The sequence below is a fragment of the Oncorhynchus mykiss genome, chromosome Y (assembly GCF_013265735.2).
Source record: "Oncorhynchus mykiss isolate Arlee chromosome Y, USDA_OmykA_1.1, whole genome shotgun sequence".
Classification (NCBI taxonomy): Eukaryota; Metazoa; Chordata; class Actinopteri; order Salmoniformes; family Salmonidae; genus Oncorhynchus; species Oncorhynchus mykiss.
Window position 1 is genome coordinate 15,038,817 of NC_048593.1, and position 22,737 is coordinate 15,061,553.

Sequence of the window (22,737 nt, forward strand, 5' to 3'; positions counted from 1 at the left end):
GGGATATTTGTACAAAATGTTTATTTCAAACGGACATTAAACAAACACAATGGCTTTGACACATTCTTATCTGAAATCCAGACACTAGCAAACAATTGTCGAAGGGAGAAAATTAAATAAGAAAAAAGTTTTTGAGCTTTGCAACTAAATAAACAGAAGTGAGGTGTGAGACCGCCACAGCGCAAACATGATATGAACTCCAATGTATAATCCTAACTCCTAAAAGTTCATGAAAAAAAAGAGCCAAAAGCCGTCTCAAAGGTAATATTATAATGGAAGAGGTGTGTTAAAAAATGTTGGTAGAAAAGCATTATGAAGAATTAGAAAAAATAAAGGTTCATAGAAATTGATGCAGGCTGTTTTTTCATTGTCCGTCAATAGATGGCAGTGCCAGCACTGTAGTTTCAAATCTGTCAGCTATAAAAAAAAAAGATTTCTTCGCTCTTTTACATAAGTGTAGCCACTAGACTAGAGGGAAAAAGGGGCTAAACCAAGTTTAATGTGCTCATACTTAGTAATCATATACTAGTATTCCTTCAGCTTTAAGGCTTTTCTTTTTTGTTAATAAAACTCTCTCTCTCTCTCTATATATATATATATATATATATATAATGTGAAGCACATAAAACCACTCTTGGTAATGTATGTACAAAGGATGCTACAGGAAATAAACTTGGACTTTTCAAAAAAAAAAAAAGAACTTGGACTTAAATATCCAGAAAAGCTTTCCTTCATCTTCTTGACAGAGCCAAACAATGAGAAACAACGTGCTTTGCGTACCTGTATATTCATGTCTTTGATGACATGTATAAAGGAGTCCAACTTTTTATCAATACATTATTACCCTTTTCACACTACTGAGCCAAATCCGAGCAGAGCTATACTGGACAATGTGAAAAGTACAGTGTGAATCAAGCAGAGAGAGAAACGTTTTTCAATAGTCCACAAATGTTGAGTTAAGCATAATTACAAAAGTGACCTTATGATGACCACCTTGACTGAATAAGAAACTCTATGTGCAGAAATGGCATATATACTGTAACTATGAACTTCTTTGACAGTATGTGCACTGACCGAACATAGTCTTTGATCAGTGGGGCGCCATCGATCAGGACAGGATGAACCCCAAATGCAGGTCAGCCACTCCTGTCTGTCTATTTGATCTCAGTCATGTTGCCCTCTAGGTAAATGTAGTCATGATAACGTAGCAACACATTACTGCCCTGTTTAGTTTTCCAGGGTTGCTGTGTTGGTAATTGAATAAATAATGAAACGTAATTATCATCCGTTTAAAATAAATATGTCAATAAATAAAACAGCTATGAAACCTTGAGGGCTCTGAGTGTTTGTGGGAAATGTTTGAGAAACATTTGACTAACAAAAGAAATAGTTACGGAAACTCCTCCCAACAAGTGCAGTGTGAGAACGCATCAACAATGAAAAACAAAATAACTAAAAACGCAGTCTATAAAACATTCAGTTTAGTCACTTATGCATTTAAAAAAAAATAATCTTCGCCCTTGCCTGCACTTATACACTTTAAATGAGCCTATGGCACGAATTCTGATACTTCAAAAAACAAAACAGTAACAGTAATGGACTACCGTATAAAACATATTTACACCCAAATATGCAAATATTAAAATCATACCAACCTGCATTTTAAACTAACATAATACAATATGGTCTGTATTTTACTGTAATTTTTAACAGAATTATGCTTAAATGGCCTATCTCTACCTGTACTTCAAACATATAACCTTTTGCCTAATATGGGCATTTGTTACCTGTATCTCAAAACCCTACACGTGCCAGAGGCCAGTGCATCAAGTAGACGCAGTATCAGTGACATAGTGGTTGCGTTCCCTTGCTCAGACGTTACATGCACCAACCAATGGTTGCGTGCCACGCCATCAACTGTGTCATCGACTGACAGATTGGTATAACATATCTTGTGATTTGCCGATACTTAAAATACCTATCCAGGCATTGTAATATCTGGCAGGCGTCAGCAACGCCTGGGCATAGGAACGCGCAAGCTAATGCCACTCCTACAAACCAGTGTATGTCCCTGTCCCAGGGTTCGGTATTGGCTTATAAGCCATGTCAGTCGCTCAGAGAGAAGGGGTGGGGCGTAAAATCATGGAGGTCAAAGCTGAGCTCCAGATCCACCCACTGGAAAACATCAACATCATCCAACTCTTCTACCATTTTATGTTTTTGTTTTAGAACACCAGGCCGATAATGCTATCTTCAAAAGAAAACAAGGTTTATCCCCAAATCCTCCATTTTGTTTTTTTATATTTTGTTTTAGAAAGCACGGGCCTTTAGGCCAAATACACCAGACCATATTGGCAGATATTCAAAAGACAACATTGTTTATCTCCAACTCCTCCATTGGTGTTGTTTTAGAGGCACAGGCATATAGGCAGAATACATCAGGCCAATTAGGCCGATAAGAGTTGACGTTGTCTTTCATCAATGTTTTTTTATTTAATCTCAATCCACACATGTCTCTGAGGCAGAGCCCCCCAGTGGGCTGGGGGTGTCAGGGCATGTCTGCATGTTTGTAGTAGCCCTTCTGGATGGCAGCGAAGGCAATGCTCTCAGCGGAGCGCCTCTGGTCCAGACTGAGAAGGGCCTGGAGCAGGGAGTTGATGTCCGCTTTCAGGCCCTCCTTCTGCATCCAGTTCTTCAGCAGGTCATACACCTTGTCGCTAGGGGGGTCACTCTCCGCCATCTTGATGTGGTTGTCATGGACGCCGATGTAGCGAAAAAACTTGTTGTGGATCCGCACGTCCAGGCACTCATCGAAGAGGTCAAAGCTCTTCTTCAGGGACGTCTCATCCCCTGGGGAGAGAAAGGAGAAATGGTACCTTGGTTCATTGTTGCTGATATCAGAAATAGGGGAGTTTTTCCTCTTTTCCTGACCACCAAGAAAATATGGGCTCTAGTTATAGACACTAACTAAGGTTCAAAGTTTTTTCCTGAACCACCCATTGTCTTAGAAAACATAACTCTTTATCATGACATTTCCTTTGAATTATTATTGCACTTTAAATAATACATTTACAAAAAGGTAAGCAGCAAAAACAACAATAAGAGAGATTTCTATAGACAAACATGTCACTGCCACTGATTTAATGGTGCTCCGCATCAACTATTATCTATTTAAGAATCTGTGGCGGTCAATAATGTTTGTTGAAATGTATGTAAATTGGTGGTTTTGTCTTTATTCGTCTTTTTTCTTTATGTTGAAGTTTGGTCCCAGCCAATGTCATGTCTAGTTTTGGGTCTATGTTTGTGGAATGTTAGTTGTCTTTTTTATCTGTACATTTGTGTATTGGGGTCCTGAGTGGCACAGTGGTCTAAGACACTGCATCTTAGCGCTAGAGGCGTCACTACAGACACACTTGTTCAAATCCAGGCTGTATCATAACCAGCTGTGATTGGTAGTCCCATAGGGCGGTGCACAATTGGCCCAGCGTTGTCTGGGTTTGGCCGGGGTAGGCTGTCATTGTAAATAAGAATTTGTTCTTAACTAACTTGCCTAGTTAAATAAAAAACTTTTTTTTTTTTAAATCTGTAGGGGTCTGTTCAGGCAGTGTGCTTCCCCTGTCACATTTTGTCCATTTTCTCAGCCTTACAATAGAGCTCCTTGTTAGGGTCCAAATTGTAAATTGTTGCTAACCTTATAGTGCCGGAGAGTTAACTCATAAAGCAATCAACCACTGAACACAAGGTAACGAGGTTTAAACGAAACGTGGAGCCGTTAGTAAATAAGCGCTAGACACACAGAATTTACTTCAGGGAGAGAAACAAACAAAGCCAAGCTACATTGACTACATACTAATATAGTTCAGTAGCACACACTCTACTAGTTAAATACCTTATAGGAGTCTCTATTCATCAAATTAAAATCGTAGGATGAAAGGACCACATATAAAATTCATAATTAAATAATGGATCAAATTCATGATTGTTTTGATTTTCTGAGGCCTGACTTTAACTCAACGGTATTCCATCTCTATGGGGTGTATTCAGTGAGGTGAAACGCTCCAAAACGTGCATATAGAAATGTAAACTAGTACACCCTATTTACTTGACAATCACACAGTATTTGTTCTACCCAATAGATTTCTATCTGACCGTTCAGTAAAAATTCTCTCTTCTAAACAGACCCCATGAATGTGTTGTTTATGGTGTGTATATGGAACCCCTCCCTACTAGGACCCGGCCCACCCTCCAGCTCTGTGTGGGGTCTCTTACCTATCAGGGACACCAGTCTCTTCTGCAGAGGATCATCCTGAAACGCAACAGAAGGAAAAACAAGAGTTAACCACAGCCCTTCTAAGACCACCAGGGGCCACCAGGGACAAATCTGTTATCCGTTTAGAAATATGTCAAACAGTATTATGAAAGTCTGCCTTGGTTAAAATACTGAAAACTTTGATAATGTTATTCCACTTCTTAGGACGTGTCTGTTGCAGGAATGCACAACTCCAGTCTCTGCCCTCTAGAACTGAAGTTGTGCTCACATGATCTGGTGCACGTAGGGTTTGTGTGGTTTTGTGTCCTAGGCCAAACCTAGCCACAGGGTCCCTGCCCTCTGTCCCCCCCTCCTGCTATAACTGTATCCCCTACATTCCCCCCTCTCTGGCTCTGGTCCTCGTCTAACCTCCTCTGCCCCCATATCCCTCAAGCTCTCCTACCTCACAACCCCCAACCATCACCCCTGCCTCACTCACCCTGGCTGTGGGCTGCAGTCTCTGGGCGGAGGGGCTGTGTCGGGGGGAGCTGCCCGACGAGGCTGCCCCGGCGGTGGGCAGGGCCGACAGGCTGGTCTGGGAGGAGCTGGTGGTGTTGGGCAGGCTGTCACCCAGGCCCCGGTCCTCGTCCTCCCCCAATCCCAGGGGAGGGGAGGCCTTGATCAGGCCGCCCTGGGTCTCCTGCAGCAGGGGACGTGACTCGGGACGGACCTCCTCCCCCTCCTCCCCCTCCAGGCCAGCATTCTGGCTGTTCTGTCTCTCCTCTGCTGTGGGTCCACTCTCACCCTGAGGGAGAGATAAATAAAGAGAGGGAGTAAGAGAGCGAGAGATAGAGCACGCGAGAAAGAGAGGACGAGACAGAGAGAGAGAGAGAGAGAGAGAGAGAGAGAGGTGGTGAGGGAGATAAGGAGACGGCATGGAGAGCGAGTGTGAAGCATGGAAGTTCACTTAGCAGATCAAAGTACACTCTGAGACGACAAATTTAAAAAATTCACCACCAGAGATTCATATCAATCCAACAGACATACAGTGCCTTGCGAAAGTATTCGGCCCCCTTGAACTTTGCGACCTTTTGCCACATTTCAGGCTTCAAACATAAAGATATAAAACTGTATTTTTTTGTGAAGAATCAACAACAAGTGGGACACAATCATGAAGTGGAACGACATTTATTGGATATTTCAAACTTTTTTAACAAATCAAAAACTGAAAAATTGGGCGTGCAAAATTATTCAGCCCCTTTACTTTCAGTGCAGCAAACTCTCTCCAGAAGTTCAGTGAGGATCTCTGAATGATCCAATGTTGACCTAAATGACTAATGATGATAAATACAATCCACCTGTGTGTAATCAAGTCTCCGTATAAATGCACCTGCACTGTGATAGTCTCAGAGGTCCGTCAAAAGCGCAGAGAGCATCATGAAGAACAAGGAACACACCAGGCAGGTCCGAGATACTGTTGTGAAGAAGTTTAAAGCCGGATTTGGATACAAAAAGATTTCCCAAGCTTTAAACATCCCAAGGAGCACTGTGCAAGCGATAATATTTAAATGGAAGGAGTATCAGACCACTGCAAATCTACCAAGACCTGGCCGCCCCTCTAAACTTTCAGCTCATACAAGGAGAAGACTGATCAGAGATGCAGCCAAGAGGCCCATGATCACTCTGGATGAACTGCAGAGATCTACAGCTGAGGTGGGAGACTCTGTCCATAGGGCAACAATCAGTCGTATATTGCACAAATCTGGCCTTTATGGAAGAGTGGCAAGAAGAAAGCCATTTCTTAAAGATATCCATAAAAAGTGTTGTTTAAAGTTTGCCACAAGCTACCTGGGAGACACACCAAACATGTGGAAGAAGGTGCTCTGGTCAGATGAAACCAAAATTGAACTTTTTGTTTTGGCAACAATGCAAAACGTTATGTTTGGCGTAAAAGCAACACAGCTGAACACACCATCCCCACTGTCAAACATGGTGGTGGCAGCATCATGGTTTGGGCCTGCTTTTCTTCAGCAGGGACAGGGAAGATGGTTAAAATTGATGGGAAGATGGATGGAGCCAAATACAGGACCATTCTGGAAGAAAACCTGATGGAGTCTGCAAAAGACCTGAGACTGGGACGGAGATTTGTCTTCCAACAAGACAATGATCCAAAACATAAAGCAAAATCTACAATGGAATGGTTCAAAAATAAACATATCCAGGTGTTAGAATGGCCAAGTCAAAGTCCAGACCTGAATCCAATCGAGAATCTGTGGAAAGAACTGAAAACTGCTGTTCACAAATGCTCTCCATCCAACCTCACTGAGCTCGAGCTGTTTTGCAAGGAGGAATGGGAAAAATGTCAGTCTCTCGATGTGCAAAACTGATAGAGACATACCCCAAGCGACTTACAGCTGTAATCGCAGCAAAAGGTGGCGCTACAAAGTATTAACTTAAGGGGGCTGAATAATTTTGCACGCCCAATTTTTCAGTTTTTGATTTGTTAAAAAAGTTTGAAATATCCAATAAATGTTGTTCCACTTCATGATTGTGTCCCACTTGTTGATTCTTCACAAAAAAATACAGTTTTATATCTTTATGTTTGAAGCCTGAAATGTGGCAAAAGGTCGCAAAGTTCAAGGGGGCCGAATACTTTCGCAAGGCACTGTATATTGATCTACACTGACGATATATAACATAACCCCAATAGCATAAAGGGATAGAGATGGGAAAACTTACAATGGCAATCTTCACAATGTCACTGGAGTCACAGCGACTGTCTGAACCTGAGAGACAAACTAAAACACAAAGAGAACTATTAGAGAACCAATCTACAATATTTTGAATCAATATGTATTTCAATACACAGGAGTGGCAAGGAACATTTATTTTGGTTACTCACCTGGCCGAAATGTACATGGCCTCTTGATCCAAAGCCACACACCAATCCCGATGAAGAGGAGGAAGAGCAAGAGCAGAATGACCAATGGCGTAACTTTTGGGAAGGGGAAATGAGGAAACAACCATTTAGAACATTGGTATTCAAACATTTTCAGCGGGGACCCCATTTTTTCCGCCAGAATTCTGGGGACCCCATTTTTTCGACAAGAATTTCTTGCGACCCCACCCCAAATCTAATGACACAACTTTAAATCTGTATATTCAGATTTTTAAATCAACAAATGACCTTCAATTCATTGCATTTTTATCTCTTATCAAAATGAAAAGAAAACAATAAATACATTGACTCAATATAATTGTATTTTTCAAATTATCTTTCTCAAAAACGTTTGCATATTATCCCATACAATAATATGTACTCTTAATTTGGTGTACATAAAATAATACAAATATGTTTGGGGCGACCCCACTGCAATTCCCCCGAGACTCCACTAGTGGTCGCAACCCCGAGTTTGAATACCACCGATTTAGAATCATGTCTCATCATGATGAGCATATGACATCAATTGTATGCTGTTCATTCTCTTTATTTGATTGGTCCTCAATAAAAATGATTCAGAGCCTATAAAACAGAGCGATAAAGACTTATGTACAGTGGAGTAAACTACTACTTTAAAGTACTACTTAAGTAGTTTTTTGGGGTATCTGTACTTTACTTGACTATTTATATTTTTGACAACTTTTACTTTTACTTCAATACATTACTAAAGAAAATAATGTACTTTTTACTGCATATATTTTCCCTAACACCCAAAAGTACTTGTTACATTTTGACAGGAAAACGGTCCAATTCATCCACTTATCAAGAGAACATACCTGGGCATCCCTACTGCCTCTGATCTGGCGGACTCACTAAACACAAATGCTTCATTTGTAAATTAATTTCTTAGTGTTGGAGTGTGCCCCTGACTATCCGTAAATAAGAAATAAATACAATTTGTGCTGTCTGGTTTGCATAATATTAGGAATTTGAAATGATTCATACTTTTACGTTTGATACTTAAGTATATTTAAAATGAAATACTTTAGTATTTCATTTTCTATTAAGGTATCTTTACTTCAAACTCAAGTATGGCTTTGAATCCTTTTTCCACCACTGCTTATGTAGACCTACCTATGGTCTCTGCAGAGATGGGGGCGGGGGTGGGGATGGCAATCGGGTGGAGGGTAGTGGAGATGTCTCGTTTCCTACACGCAGTGTTGGAGATGGGGGTGCATTTCTTCACCTCCTCCTCCCCCGCTTTACACCTGGGAAGACAAGAAAAGAGATAGAGGAATTAGTATTTTATTCTTTGATGGGGTTAGTGTTACTTCAGTAGAGAATTAGTTCAAATATGACAGTGCTGATCTCAGATCTGTTTGTGTGGTCTTGCCAACTCCTATGGTCATGCCAATGACCATAGAAGTTGGCTATACAGCACAAACAGATATGGGACTAGACTACTGTTAAGTATGCCTAGTGGTGTGATCTCTGGACTGGGGTCTGGAGGTGTAAACAGGGCTCTAAATTGTGACAATTGTGGTTGTATATGCTCCTAAATATTTTTCTGTGCGACCTGGAATTTTTATTTGTCTGTCGCTGTACCACTATTTCCAAGTGCCCTAGAGAAAAAAGCGAGCGCAGATTCGTGACCGTCATGATTGCACCATTACTATACTGCAGAGAATATATGTCTGGGCGATATGGCCAGATATCATATCACAATATTTTTCTCATTTTTTACGGGATGATGATATTTGACAGTATTTTATGTTTTTGAATAATACAAGCTCTAAATATGCTTAATGAGTAGTGCATGATCCTAGGGTGGACAACAAATACATTGTAAGTGGTTTTCTCTCTGTTTTTTATACTGTTCAATCAAACTTGAACCCAAAATAACTTTTAACATTTCTGGATTTCCTTCATTCATTTGTTATAATTCCCACACTGTACCACATCTGTTTTGTCTTTGTATGCCTCTATTTGTATGCCTCTATTAGTCACTTTTTTCTTCCTTTTTATTATTTATTATTCTCATTTATAACCATGTATTTTCAATGGATTCAATGGCAGTTCCTACTTTAGCCACAAGGGACTGATTTCTAGTGTGCCAGTGCTGCCTCAAAGGCAATATTCATAGAAAGAAAAGTACATGTGCTAAACCCGAAGCTCTCGTAAAATAATTAGCAGTTCTCAACTGTTACCAGTCTAGTACTATTTAGAGTTTCATCACTCAGTTACTACATCTACAGTGGGGCAAAAAAAGTATTTAGTCAGCCACCAATTGTGCAAATACTTATTTTCCACCATAATTTGCAAATAAATTAATTAAAAATCCTACAATGTGATTTTCTGGATTTTCTTTTCTCATTTTGTCTGTCATAGTTGAAGTGTACCTATGATGAAAATTACAGGCCCCTCATCTTTTTAAGTGGGAGAACTTGCACAATTGGTGGCTGACTAAATACTTTTTTGCCCCACTGTATATAATATTAAACAAACCAGACATTTAAATACCGTTATGTAAAGTAAAGTCAAAAAATCTCAACCGGTTCATACATCATGGGGCGGCAGGGTAGCCTAGTGGTTAGAGCGTTTGACTAGTAACCGAAAGGTTGCAAGTTCAAATCCCCCGAGCTGACAAGGTACAAATCTGTCGTTCTACCCCTGAACATACCCACAGAATTTGTTCTTAACTGACTTGCCTAGTTAAATAAAGGTTAAAAAATCATCACCCTTACAAAAAAAGATAGCAGTTTTGAAACTGCAGTAATTGCAGTCGACTGTGGTATTTTGAATGCAGTAATTGCAGAATAACTGAAGGTTGACCGATTAATCTGGGCCGATTTCAAGTTTTTTTTGGACGCCGATTATGGCAAATTAAATTGCAATCCACGAGGAGACTGCGTGGCAGGCTGACCACCTGTTACGCGAGCGCAGCATCAAAAGGACCTTGTGGCTGCAAGGAGCCACGGTAAGTTGCGAGCTAGCAGTAAACTTATCTTATACAAAACAATCAATCTTAACATAATCACTAGTTAACTACACATGGTTGATGATATTACTAGTTTAACTAGCTTGTCCTGTGTTGCATATAATCAATGCGGTGCCTGTTAATTTATCATCGAATCACAGCCTACTTCAACTTTGCCAAACGGGTGATGATTTACCAAAAGCGCATTCACATTAACATCAATGCCTTTCTTAAAATCAATACACAAGTATATATTTTTAAACCTGCATATTTAGTTAAAAGAAATTCATGTTAGCAGGCAATATTAACTAGGGAAAATGTGTCCCTTCTCTTGTGCTCACTGCAAGCAGAGTCAGGGTAGGGTATATGCAGCAGTTTGGGCCGCCTGGCTCGTTGCGAACTGTGTGAAGACCCTTTCTTCCTAACAAAGACCGAAATTAAGTTACCAGAATTTTACATAATTATGACATAACATTGAAGGTTGTAATGTAACAGCAATATTTAGACTTAGGGTTGCCACCCATTGGATAAAATACGGAGCGGTTCCGTATTTCACTGAAAGAATAAACGTTTTGTTTTCAAAATGATAGTTTCCAGATTTGACCACATTAAATGACCTAAGGCTTGTATTTCCATGTGTTTATTATATTATAATTAAGTCTATGATTTGATATTTGATAGCGCAGTCTGACTGAGAGGTGGTGGGCAGCAGCAGGCTCATAAGCATTCATTCAAACAGCACTTTCCTGCGTTTGTCAGCAGCTCTTAGCAATGCTTGATGCGCAGCGCTGTTTATGACTTCAAGCCAATAAACTCCCAAGATTAGGCTAGCAATAATATAATATAATAACTACAACCTAAAACTTCTTAACTGGGAATATTGAAGACTCATGTTAAAAGGAACCACCAGCTTTCATTTGTTCTCATGTTCTGAGCAAGGAACTTAAACGTGAACTTTTTTTACATGGGACATATTGCACTTTCACTTTCTTCTCCAACACTTTGTTTTTGCATTATTTAAACCAAATTGAACAAGTTTTATTATTTATTTAAAACAGAAATACTCATTAGAAAAATTCATGAAACATACGTATACATCTTTTAAAGATTAACTTCTTGTTAATCCAACCACGGTGTCAGATTTCAAAAAGACTTTACGGTGGAAGCGATTATCTGACAACAGCGCCCAGCAGACAAATCATTACAAACAGTAACCAGCCAAGTAGACAAGTAACAAAAGTCAGAAATAGCGATACAATTAATCACTTACCTTTGATGATCTTCATATGGTTACACTCACAAAACTCCCAGTTACCCAATAAATGTTTGTTTTGCTCGATTTAGTCCCTCTTTATATCCAAAAACCTCCGTTTTGCCAGCATGTTTTGTTCAGTAAAACACTGTCAAACAACATCCGGTGAAATTGCAGAGCGTGAAACTCAACAAAACAGGAATTCTCATAATAAACTTACATAAAAGATACAAATGTTATACACCAGCTTAAAGATAAACTTCTTGTTGATCCAACCGCTGTGTCAGATTTCAAAAAGGCCTTACGGCGAAAGCAAACCATGCAATTATCTGAGAACAGCGCCCAGTAGACAAATCATTACAAACAGTTAGCAGAAATAAGAGGAGTAACAAAAGTCAGAAATAGCATTCAAATGTATCACTTACCTTTGATGATCTTCATATGATTGCACTCCCAAGACTCCATATTACACAATAAATGTTTGTTTTGTTTGATCAAGTCCCTCTTTATATTCAAAAACATCCGTTTTGTTGGTGCGTTTTGTTCAGTAACCCATTGGAACAACAGACAGACAAAAAATCAAAAAAAGTACCATAAAGGTTTGTTGAAACATGTCAAACGATATTTATAATCAATCCTCAGATTGAAATATGAATGATTATTTATGACAAAAACAATCGGATTTCAATGGAAAACCACAATTTCAAAATAAAAGCACTTCATTGATGGATTTTCCTCAGGTTTTCACCTGCCATATCAGTTCTGTTATATTCACAGGCATTATTTTAACAGTTTTGGCAACTTTAGAGTGTTTTCTATCCAAATCTACCAATTATATGCATATCCTAGCTTCTTGGCTTTTCATCTTATTTTTGCAATCTTTTTTCGTAAGGGCAATACACTGAGTGTACAAAACACTGCTCTTTCTGTGACATCGACTGACCAGGTGAATCCGGGTGAAAGCTATGATCCCTTATTGATGTCACCTGTTAAATCCACTTCAATTAATGTAAATGAAGGGGAGAAGACAGGTTAAAGAAGGATGTTTAAGCCTTGAGACAATTGAGACATGGATTGTGTATGTGTGCCATTCAGAAGTTGAATGGGCAAGACAAAAGCCTTTGTACGGGGTATGGTAGTAAGTGCCAGTTTGAGTGTCTCAAGAACGGCAACGCTGCTGGGTTTTTCACACTCAACAGTTACCTGTGTGTATCAAGAATGATCCACCACCCAAAGGACATCCAGCCAACTTGACACAACTGTGGCAAGCATTGGAGCCAGCATCCCTTCCGACAGCTATTCGAGTTCATGCCCCGACAAATGAGGCTGTTCTGAGGGCAAAAGGGGGTGTAACGCAATAGTAGGAAAATGTTGCTAATGTTTTGTACACTCAGTGTATAGTAAAATATGGTTTCGCCGCCCAGCCTGAGAAAACTTCTTGTTTCCTAGTCCAAACCGTTCAAAAGTTCTACCCATATTACCAGCACTACGTTTTTTTTCTTCCATCACGCTTTAGGCGGCCGATATTACATTCATAAACCGTTCTAAAACTACTCACGGAAACATTAACCATTTGTTTACAACTTGTTCAGTCATGATACCTCATTAGCTAGGTAGCTAACAATCTGGTAATTTACCAGCATATCCAAACATTATGGGGAACAGAAAGAAGCTTCTGACAGATCTCTTGCATGTCTTCACTCACTCACTAGCTTGACTATATTAAAGAAACAGTGTGTACACAGTATTCCAAAAATGACTGTAATTTCTATGACAGGTATTTGTATCAACAGCTTTATAATAAACACGTCTTTACAGACGTATTCATTACATATTCGCTTCTAAAACGTGCTTCAAAAGTAGCTGGAATTCTTATAGGCCCAATATAACCTGTATCTCAATCAATTTTGTACAATTTCATGTGGTCCTAAATGTTATGTTGTGTGCCTAACTTGGATTTGTTTTTATTTAGAGGCCTGGGTGTAAATGTTTAAGCTGGCACTCACTTGGCACATCTCTTGCAGACCTCACAGGCCTGCTCTGGCACACAGAAGGTGCCCGCTTGACACTGGCACTGGGTGTCTGCTGTACTGGTACAGGGCACTGTCTGGCTCTGGTCTGTGAAGGGAGAGAGGGAGAGAGTACTAATATATTCTACATTCAATAATACAGGTAGCAGTTTATTTTCAGCTGGTATACAGTGCCTTCGGAAAGTATTCAGATCCCTTGACTTTTTCAACATCTTGTTACGTTACAGCCTTATTTTTAAATGGATTAAATAAAACAATGTCCTCAGCAATCTAAACACAATACCCCATAATGAAAAAGCAAAAACAGGTTTTTAATTTGTATAAAAAAATCAATAAATACCTTATTTACATAGGTATTCAGACCCTTTGCTATGAGACTCGAAATTGAGCTCAGGTGCATCCTGTTTCTACCAATCTTCCTTGAGATGTTTTTACAACTTTATTGGAGTACATCGGTTGTACATTCAATTGATTGGACATGATTTGGAAATGCACACACCTGTCTATAGAAGGTCTCACTCTTGGAACCACCAAGACTCTTCCTAGAGCTGGCCGCCCGCCAAACTGAGCAATCGGGGGAGAAGGGCCTTGGTCAGGGAGGTGACCAAGAACCCGATGGTCACTCTGACAGAGCTCCAGAGTTCCTCTGTGGAGATGGGAGAACCTTCCAGAACGACAGCCGTCTCTGGTGGACTGCTGCAATCAGGCCTTTATGATAGTGGCAAGACGGAAGCCACTCCTCAGTAAAATGCACACGACAGCCTGCATGGAGTGACCATGAGAAACAGGATTCTTCCTCCAGACCATGAGAAACAGGATTCTCTGGCCTGAATGCCAATGCCAAGCGTCAAGTCTGGAGGAAACCTGGCACCATCCCTACGGTGAAGCATGGTGGTGGCAGCATCATGCTGCGGGGATGTTTTTCTGCTGCAAGGACTGGGAGACTAGTCAGGATCGAAGCAAAGATGAACAGAGCAAAGTACAGAGAGATCCTTGATGAAAACCTGCTCCAGAGCGCTCAGGACCTCAGACCGGGGTGACGGTTCAACCTTCCAACAGGACAGCGACCCTAAGCACACAGCCAAGACAAAGTAGGAGTGGCTTTGGAACAAGTCTCTGAATGTCCTTGAGTGGCCCAGCCAGAGCCCCGACGTGAACCCGATTGAACATCTCTGAAAATATTTGAAAATAGCTCTGCAGCAACGCTCCCCATCCAACCTGACAGAGCTTGAGGATCTGCAGAGAAGAATGGGAGAAACTCCCCAAATACAGATGTGCCAAGCTTGTCACGTCATACCCAAGAAAACTCGAGGCCATAATCACTGCCAAAGGTGCTTCAACAAAGTAATGGCCTCCCGAGTGGCAAAGTGGTCTAAGGCACTGCATCGTAGTGCTAGTTGTGCCACTAGAGATTCTGGGTTCGAGTCCAGGCTCTGTTGCAGCCGGCCGCAACCGGGAGACCCATGGGGTGGGTGCACAATTGGCCTTGCGTCGTTAGGGTAGGGTCTGGATGTCCTTGTCCCATAGCGCACTAGTGGCTCCTGTGGTGCGCCGGGCACAGTGCACGCTGACACAGTTGCCACGTGCATGGTGTTTCCTCCGACACATACAGTTTATGGGTTAAGTGGGCACTGTGTCAAGAAGCAGTGCAGCTTGGTTAGGTTGTGTTTCGGAGGACGCACAGCTCTCTGCCTCCCCCGAGTCCATACCGGAGTTGCAGCGATGAGACAAGACTGTAACTACCAATAAGAAAAAGGGGGTAAAACTAACGATTTAAAAAACATATATTTAAAAACAAAGTACTGAGTAAAGGGTCTGAATACTTATTGATATTTGTGATATTTCAACAACAAAAAACGTATTAGCAAAAATTTCTACAAACCTGTTTTTGCTTTGTCATTATGGGTAGATGGATGATGGGAAAAAACTATTTATGGCTGTAACCTAGCAAAATGTGGAAAAAGTCTGAATAGGGGTCTGAATACTTTTCGAAGGCACTATATATCACTAAGTTATTCTTATTTAATTACCTTGCAATATCCTTATCAGGCATTTTGAAAAATAAACACCAGGTATTTAGGGTACTGTTTTACATGAGTCGGACCAATAAACTAAACCGATAAACTAAACCGATGCCAAGGTCAAAAATAGCCACTAAATTGACTGCGTTACTCAAAAGATTATAGTGCGCTCATAAAATCTTTTAAAACAATGACCCAACAAGAACCATAAAAAACAATTTCACAACATGTGAATGATAAGAAAATGAATTCTAAGTAATCCGGCAGAAAGTAACTTTGTAATATAGCTGGCTAAAGAAAAAGACTAACAAGATGATATAGTAGCTGGGGGATACATTTTCTTAGTTTGATTTAAAATCGATCTTTTCTTAGATGCTCTCTCTGTATACGGCGTGAGAGACTATTTGATGAAAGCCTTCTGAAACATCATTTTTTACACCACCACTTTATACAATTGTGCTTTTGAGCGAGAGTTTTAAGACAAAGATTTGTCTGTTTACACAGTGTGGACTCTGATGTGTGTATGCACTGATGCACTCACATAATAATGCTCTTTCTCAACACCTCAGTGACTAGCCACTGGGCACAGACGTTAGTTCACGTCTAGTTTTGATTTACATTTGGTTGAGTTGTCAACTAACGTGAATTCAACATGAAATCGACAGACAAATTCCACGTAATTGGATTTAGGTTAAAAGTTGAGTGGAAAAATGACTAAATGCCCTTACGTTGATTACGTTTTGCAAATCCAATTAGTTTTCCACACCATCACATTGATTTTTAGCGTTGAAATAACATGGAAACAACGTTGCTTCAACTAGTTTTTGCCCAGTGGGGAAGAACAAAACATGTCAATCTCCTGTAACAGTAGTCACCATAGTCTCTTTTCTTTGGGTCAGGCCTTTCATTTGGCACAAAGACACATGGTGTGGGAGACAATACAACACAACCACATCCAACTGCTGTGCAAGGTAACGCAACCACACACATGACTCTCCTGAGACAGGTAACAAACAATCTGCTTTCAGTGTGTGTGAAACAAAACAACAAAGACCCACCCACATATGCCATGTAATACCACTGGATCATATTACCATACAGGGAGAAAGCCACAATGTATTATTCTGCCCTCTCTGGAACAAAAGTCTATCAAGTTAAACTGTGATTGCCCAATGCTCCATGAAAAGACTTCTGGAATGGTTGTCTACCTTGGTTAATAGTTTATGAATTGGCAACAGACAAAAGAGAGGGTCACTCTGCTTGATTGACCAGAAATAGCTAACTTCATGTGAAATGGAGAGTCTCTTCTTACAACCACACAATATTTTAAGGACAGCTAAAGAGGGCAGATAAAAGGTAAAACAACAAACAACAGTTACAGGACTACAAATAAAAGTCAGAGGACTCCATTACCCATGCGACAGTGGGTGCAGGGCAGGCAGCGGTTCATCCCGTTGGAGTGTTCTGTGTAGGACAAGCCATGTTCGCAGGGCATGCACGTCCCTTGCTCCATGTCCCTGTCGCACGCCCTCAGCATGAATGTACCTGTCGACCAATAAACCAATCAATTAATAAAAAATTTACACAAATACAAATACTCTGATATCGCCTTTTTAATTGTTTTATTTAACCTTTAACCAAATTTAGGACACATTTAGCCTGTAGTATTTCTTCGAGTAACACAGAGGGTGGTGTGTTTATGTATGTGTGTGTTGAGATGGTAGTGTGTGTGTGTGTGTGTGTGTGTGTGTGTGTGTGTGTGTGTGTGTGTGTGTGTGTGTGTGTGTGTGTGTGTTTGCTAACTGGCATGGCATATGTAAACTAAATACTACGGTAGTGGTTTTGTGTCTACTTTCTTGGTTGTAATGTAACATTTTCATTTTTTGTGCTCTGTTCATGCATGCAATGCTTTAGGCACCTCATGTGTTCAGAGAAAATATACTATCACACCAGAAAGAGAGGGAAAGAGAGTGAAAGAGGGAATGAGGGAGCGTGAGAAATATACAGAGGAAAGCTTGAAAAGGTAATTGGCATTTCTGACTAACTAGCTACAGATAGAGGCAGCGCAGTTAGCGACAAAATGCTATCTCATTGCAGCTAATTTACTAGAGCACATATTTCAACTGTGGGTGTATCTCTACACCTAGGCCTGTCTCTTTCTTTCTCTATCTGTCTGTCTGCCTGTTCTTATCTGACTGACCCAAAAGGTCAAAACAGGTCATCTAATCAGAAAAGTATTCGCTAGCTTGCTAATGCTAGCAATAGTAATAGCTTGTTAGCAATAGCTTCCTAGCAATAGCAAGAATATAATGTCCGTGGCTCATTCCAAGGCGCTGGCAGCAGTAAGGCAGTGGTTCAGTTTTAATGGGACTACTTCCACTTTTAAAACAAACCCTACTCCTTGAATGTTTACTACTGGGTTTAGTTAAAAAGCATGGATTGGGTTCCCAGCTGCTAGCTTGGGCATGGGTTCTGCTTTGCTATCCTCACATATTTGGCATTACTCTGACTCTATAATAGCTTGGGCATGGGTTCTGCTTTGCTATCCTCACATATTTGGCATTACTCTGACTCTATAAGACCCTGTCCTAAGGCACAGACTCTAATAGGAACCATGTGAAAGAGCTGTAAACCCAGTCTGAGTTACCTTCTCTCTGGAATGCCTGCTTATAATTTATCATAAGGACCGGTTCTATATTGGGATCTGTTCATAAGGGGTGGTTCTAGTTCTGGTTCCGGGCTCAGGTTTTAGAAACTCAGATTCGTCTGGCCTTGACTGATAGCCTGGCAGTGTATAAGACCAACATTCTCACTTGGGTTCTAGATCAGGTTTTGGGACTGGGTTATCCTTACCAGCCTGGCAGTTGAGACAGCAGAGGCCCTGGTGGAGGTACTGCTGGTTCTCCACACAGTTTTTGTGTTGCAGCGTCCGGTTCCTGTCATCGCCGGACCACTGGGTCGCCACCACGCCATTCAGCTCTGCCCCACAGCACACCAGCCAAGAGCACAGCAGGAACACCACCACCTAGACAAGAGAGGGAGAGAGAAGGGGATTGTGGGAGAAAGAGGTGGATAAGAGATGGAGGGGGGAGACAGGGGAGAATTGAATTGATTTATTTAACCTTTAGTTAACCAGGTAAGTCAATTAAGAACACATTCTTATTTACAATGATGGCCTGGAAAGAGGTGATTGCCAGTGCAGCAAGAGAGAGAGAGAAAGTGAGAGAGAAAGTGAGAGAGAGAGAAAGAGAGAGAGAACAGGAGGGAGGGAGGGAGGGGTTCACATTGCCAGGTTCACACTCACCCACCCACCCACATTCAGAGAGCGGGAGGAGAGAGGACTGTATATGTTCTCGTAAGAAACCTTGTTTGAACTATCTGATCTGAACATCTGTACAGGAAAGCCAATTAGGAGAGCCAGCCGGAGTTAGAAAACAGAGACAGAACAACATAACATATGTATGTACACAGTAGGGCTGTCCCTGACAACAGAAAATCGTGGGCGACCGAAGTCTTCTGTTCTTTCAACCAATCGATTGGTCTACATTTTTAAACTTGTATTTTTCCATATATAGACACACCCTATGTGTTTTAATTAAATCAACTATATGCATTGAGCTTATCTAATGCTTTAAGCTACAGTTTGATGAAATAAGACAAATGCCTCAAGACACTGCCAGAGATCTAGATACCTGACCCAACTACTCCCTCTCCTGCTGGCTTTCGCAGATTCTGCCATTACTCTCCTGAAGTTGGCAGTAATAGGCTACACCAGGAGTCGGCAACCTTTCTCGTGTGGAATTCCAATTTATCTTACCATTTCTACCGATCTGCGTGTCAGTTATGGTTTTCAAATGCACATTTTTGTGAAAAAGTTTAATTTAATTTAGAATATCTCAAAACCATTGTCATGTGGTTAATCAAAATTCTATCCAAATCTAAATGAAAATGATACAAACCGAAAATGTTACTTCTATTGCCATTGCCAACTGTGCAAAAATAGCCTACATAATGCCAACAAATAAAAACACTGGCGCCTTCAGGTAGAAAATATCCTGATAAAAATAAATATCCTATAAATCACATTGGCTACACATGGCCTGTCTGCAATGAACTTGAAACATTGTCTCAACTATTATATTGGGTACAGCCAAAGCTTGCCTAGCGAACTTGCAACATTGTATAAAATATTCTGGGCCCTCAAGAGTTTTCCACCCAGTGACCTCGGGACAGACACAGCTGTAGGCTATTTGTGCAAGGAATAAGACGCGGTGCTTGACTCAGGCAGAAGCTCACTGGAGCTGAGTACCGGCACCTCAAATATTCTACTGCTTGAGCTCCTGCACCTAAATATTAACAGCACCAGCACCCAAAATGAGTACCGGAACCTATTTATGTCCAAGTCAAGTACTGATAAGAAGTAATAAGGTAGGCCTATTTTATGACGTTTCCACTGGATCGGGGCATGACATTTTTCCCTTTCACCCCGAGTGGTTATCGAAAGGAAGAGAGCTGGAAAGGTTTTTCAAAAACATTGAGGAGATATTTTAATTCCCAATGAATGTAAAAACAGATATTTTAATTCGCAATGAATGTAAAAACAGATATTTTCTTGCAGTTTGAGGTAAAGAAAACCTTACTTTGAGAAGCTCCACAAGTCATTAGTGGTGGTGCGTTAAACCAATCAGAAATACTATCAGATCCCCAAATGGGCACAATTATATATTTACATTTGCGCGCAGGCTAGGTAGCCTATAGGTCTACTTCTATACATGCACATCCTTACTCAACATTGACAGGAGTCCTCCAAATAAAAGACAATGGCAAAATTGCCAAAACTCATGAATGGAATTACATAAACCAAAACTTATGTCTCACAAGTGTAGCATAGGTTGTGCACTCTGCAAAACAACATGTCCACTCCGACAATGATAATGGGAAGACTGGAATTATAATACTGATTGTATTAACAGAAATTACCGTAACCAATATAACAAACATTGTAGATTAGAAATTATGTTTATAAAATTTGGGAGGAGCATGGCGATGCGGTACAGCGCTCGATTTGGCCTCTGTATGCCTCTGTATGCCTCGGTATGCCTCGGTATGCCTCTGTATGCCTCGGTATGCCTCTGTATGCCTCTGTATGCCTCTGCCTCCGATCCACATTTTCGGATCAAGCATACAATGGCTTTTAGTCTAGGCCTGCGCAATGGATTCATTTACTGAGATGAGCGCAAATGTGTATATACAGTTGAAGTCAGAAGTTTACATAGACCTTAGCCAAATACATTTCAATTCAGTTTTTCACAATTCCTGACATTTAATCCTAGTAAAAATTCCCTGTCTCAGGTCAGTTAGGATCACCACTTTATTTTAAGAATGTGAAATGTCAGAATAATAGTAGAGAGAATGATTTATTTCAGCTTTTATTTCTTTCATCACATTCCCAGTGGGTCAGACATTTACATACTCTATTAGTATTTGGTAGCATTGCCTTTAAATTGTTTAACTTGGGTCAAACATTTTGGGTAGCCTTCCACAAGCTTCCCACAATAAGTTGGGTGAATTTTGGCCCATTCCTCCTGACAGAGCTGGTGTAACTGAGTCAGGTTTGTAGGCCTCCTTGCTCGCACACACTTTTTTCAGTTCTGCCCACACATTTTCTATGGGATTGAGGTCAGGGCTTTGTGATGGCCACTCCAATACCTTGACTTTGTTGTCCTTAATCCATTTTGCCACAACTTTGGAAGTATGCTTGGGGTCATTGTCCATTTGGAAGACCCATTTGCGACCAAGCTTTAACTTTAACTGATGTCTTGAGATGTTGCTTCAATATATCCACATAATTTTCCACCCTCATGATGTCATCTATTTTGTGAAGTGCACCAGTCCCTCCTGCAGCAAAGCACCCCCACAACATGATGCTGTCGCCCCCGTGCTCCACGGTTGGGATGGTGTTCTTTGGTTTGCAAGCCTCCCCCCTTTTCCTCCAAACATAATGATGGTCATTATGGCCAAACAGTTTTATTTTTGTTTCATCAGACCAGAGGACATTTCTCAAAAAAGTACAATCTTTGTCCCCATGTGCAGTTGCAAACCGTATTCTGGCTTTTTTATGCCGGTTTTGGAGCAGTTGCTTCTTCCTTGCTGAGCGGCATTCCAGGTTATGTCAATATAGGACTCGTTTTACTGTGGATATGGATACTTTTGTACCTGTTTCCTCCAGCATCTTCACAAGGTCCTTTGCTGTTGTTCTGGGATTGATTTGTACTTTTCTTACCACAGTACGTTAATCTCTAGGAGACAGAATGCATCTCCTTCCTGAGCGGTATGATGGTTGTGCGGTCCCATTGTTTTTATACTTGCGTACTATTGTTTGTACATATGAACGTGGTACCTTCAGGAGTTTGGAAATAGCTCCCATGGATGCACCAGACTTGTGGAGGTCTACAATTTTTTTTCTGAGGTTGATTGGCTGATTTCTTTTGATTTTCCCATGATGTCAAGCAAAGAGGCACTGAGTTTGAAGGTAGGCCTTGAAATACAGCCACAGGTACACCCCCAATTGACTCAAATGATGTCAATTAGCCCACTTCTAAAGCCATGCCATATTTTTTGGGAATTTTCCAGTCAACTTCTGACCCACTGGAATTTCTGAAACAGTGAATTATAAATGGAATAATCTGTCTGTAAACACTTGCCAAAACTATAGTTTGTTAACAAGTAATGTGTGGAGTGGTTGAAAAATGAGTTTTAATGACTCCAACCTAAGTGTATGTAAACTTCTGACTTCAACTGTATATTTGTTACAGCTCAATTAAAATAATCTCAGTCGACCAACTGCCTAACGACCAAACAGTCGACCAGTTGAATAATTGGGGTCAGCCTTAGTATACAGGTTTACACCATGTACCGTGCTTCTACACCTGCATTGCTTGCTGTTTGGGGTTTTAGGCTGGGTTTCTGTACAGCACTTTGAGATATCAGCTGATGTACGAAGGGCTATATAATTAAATTTGATTTGATTTGATTTACTGGTCTTAAATTAAGGTGTGGAGTGCGGAGTGCATGAGTCATTCAGTACAGTTGAAGTAGGATTCTGGCAATGTTGAATGGCCAGGTGGCATCACTGTTCTGGTGTTCAGAGAAGATCCAAGGGTTAAAGACATGAAGGGAGTTAAAAACAGATTGCATTTGTCACAATGTTGCTTCCTGCACCAATATTTTTTTCCCCGAAGAGTCAAACAGACGCTTATGAGAGTTC

General features: G+C 40.7%; 1 protein-coding gene across 1 annotated transcript in view; it reads right to left on the minus strand.

The window, feature by feature from the left end:
• LOC110509702 (tumor necrosis factor receptor superfamily member 10A) overlaps positions 1-22,737 on the minus strand; it is a 38,194-nt gene continuing 15,457 nt past the window's right edge. The window contains exons 2-10 of the mRNA XM_021590749.2: positions 18,324-18,495; positions 16,884-17,015; positions 13,426-13,537; positions 8,325-8,458; positions 7,152-7,244; positions 6,989-7,047; positions 4,749-5,054; positions 4,270-4,306; positions 1-2,850 (exon numbers count right to left, since the gene is read on the minus strand). Coding sequence (XP_021446424.2) covers positions 2,549-2,850; positions 4,270-4,306; positions 4,749-5,054; positions 6,989-7,047; positions 7,152-7,244; positions 8,325-8,458; positions 13,426-13,537; positions 16,884-17,015; positions 18,324-18,495 — 1,347 coding nt within the window. The 3' untranslated portion in view covers positions 1-2,548. The remainder of the gene's footprint in view (positions 2,851-4,269; positions 4,307-4,748; positions 5,055-6,988; positions 7,048-7,151; positions 7,245-8,324; positions 8,459-13,425; positions 13,538-16,883; positions 17,016-18,323; positions 18,496-22,737) is intronic.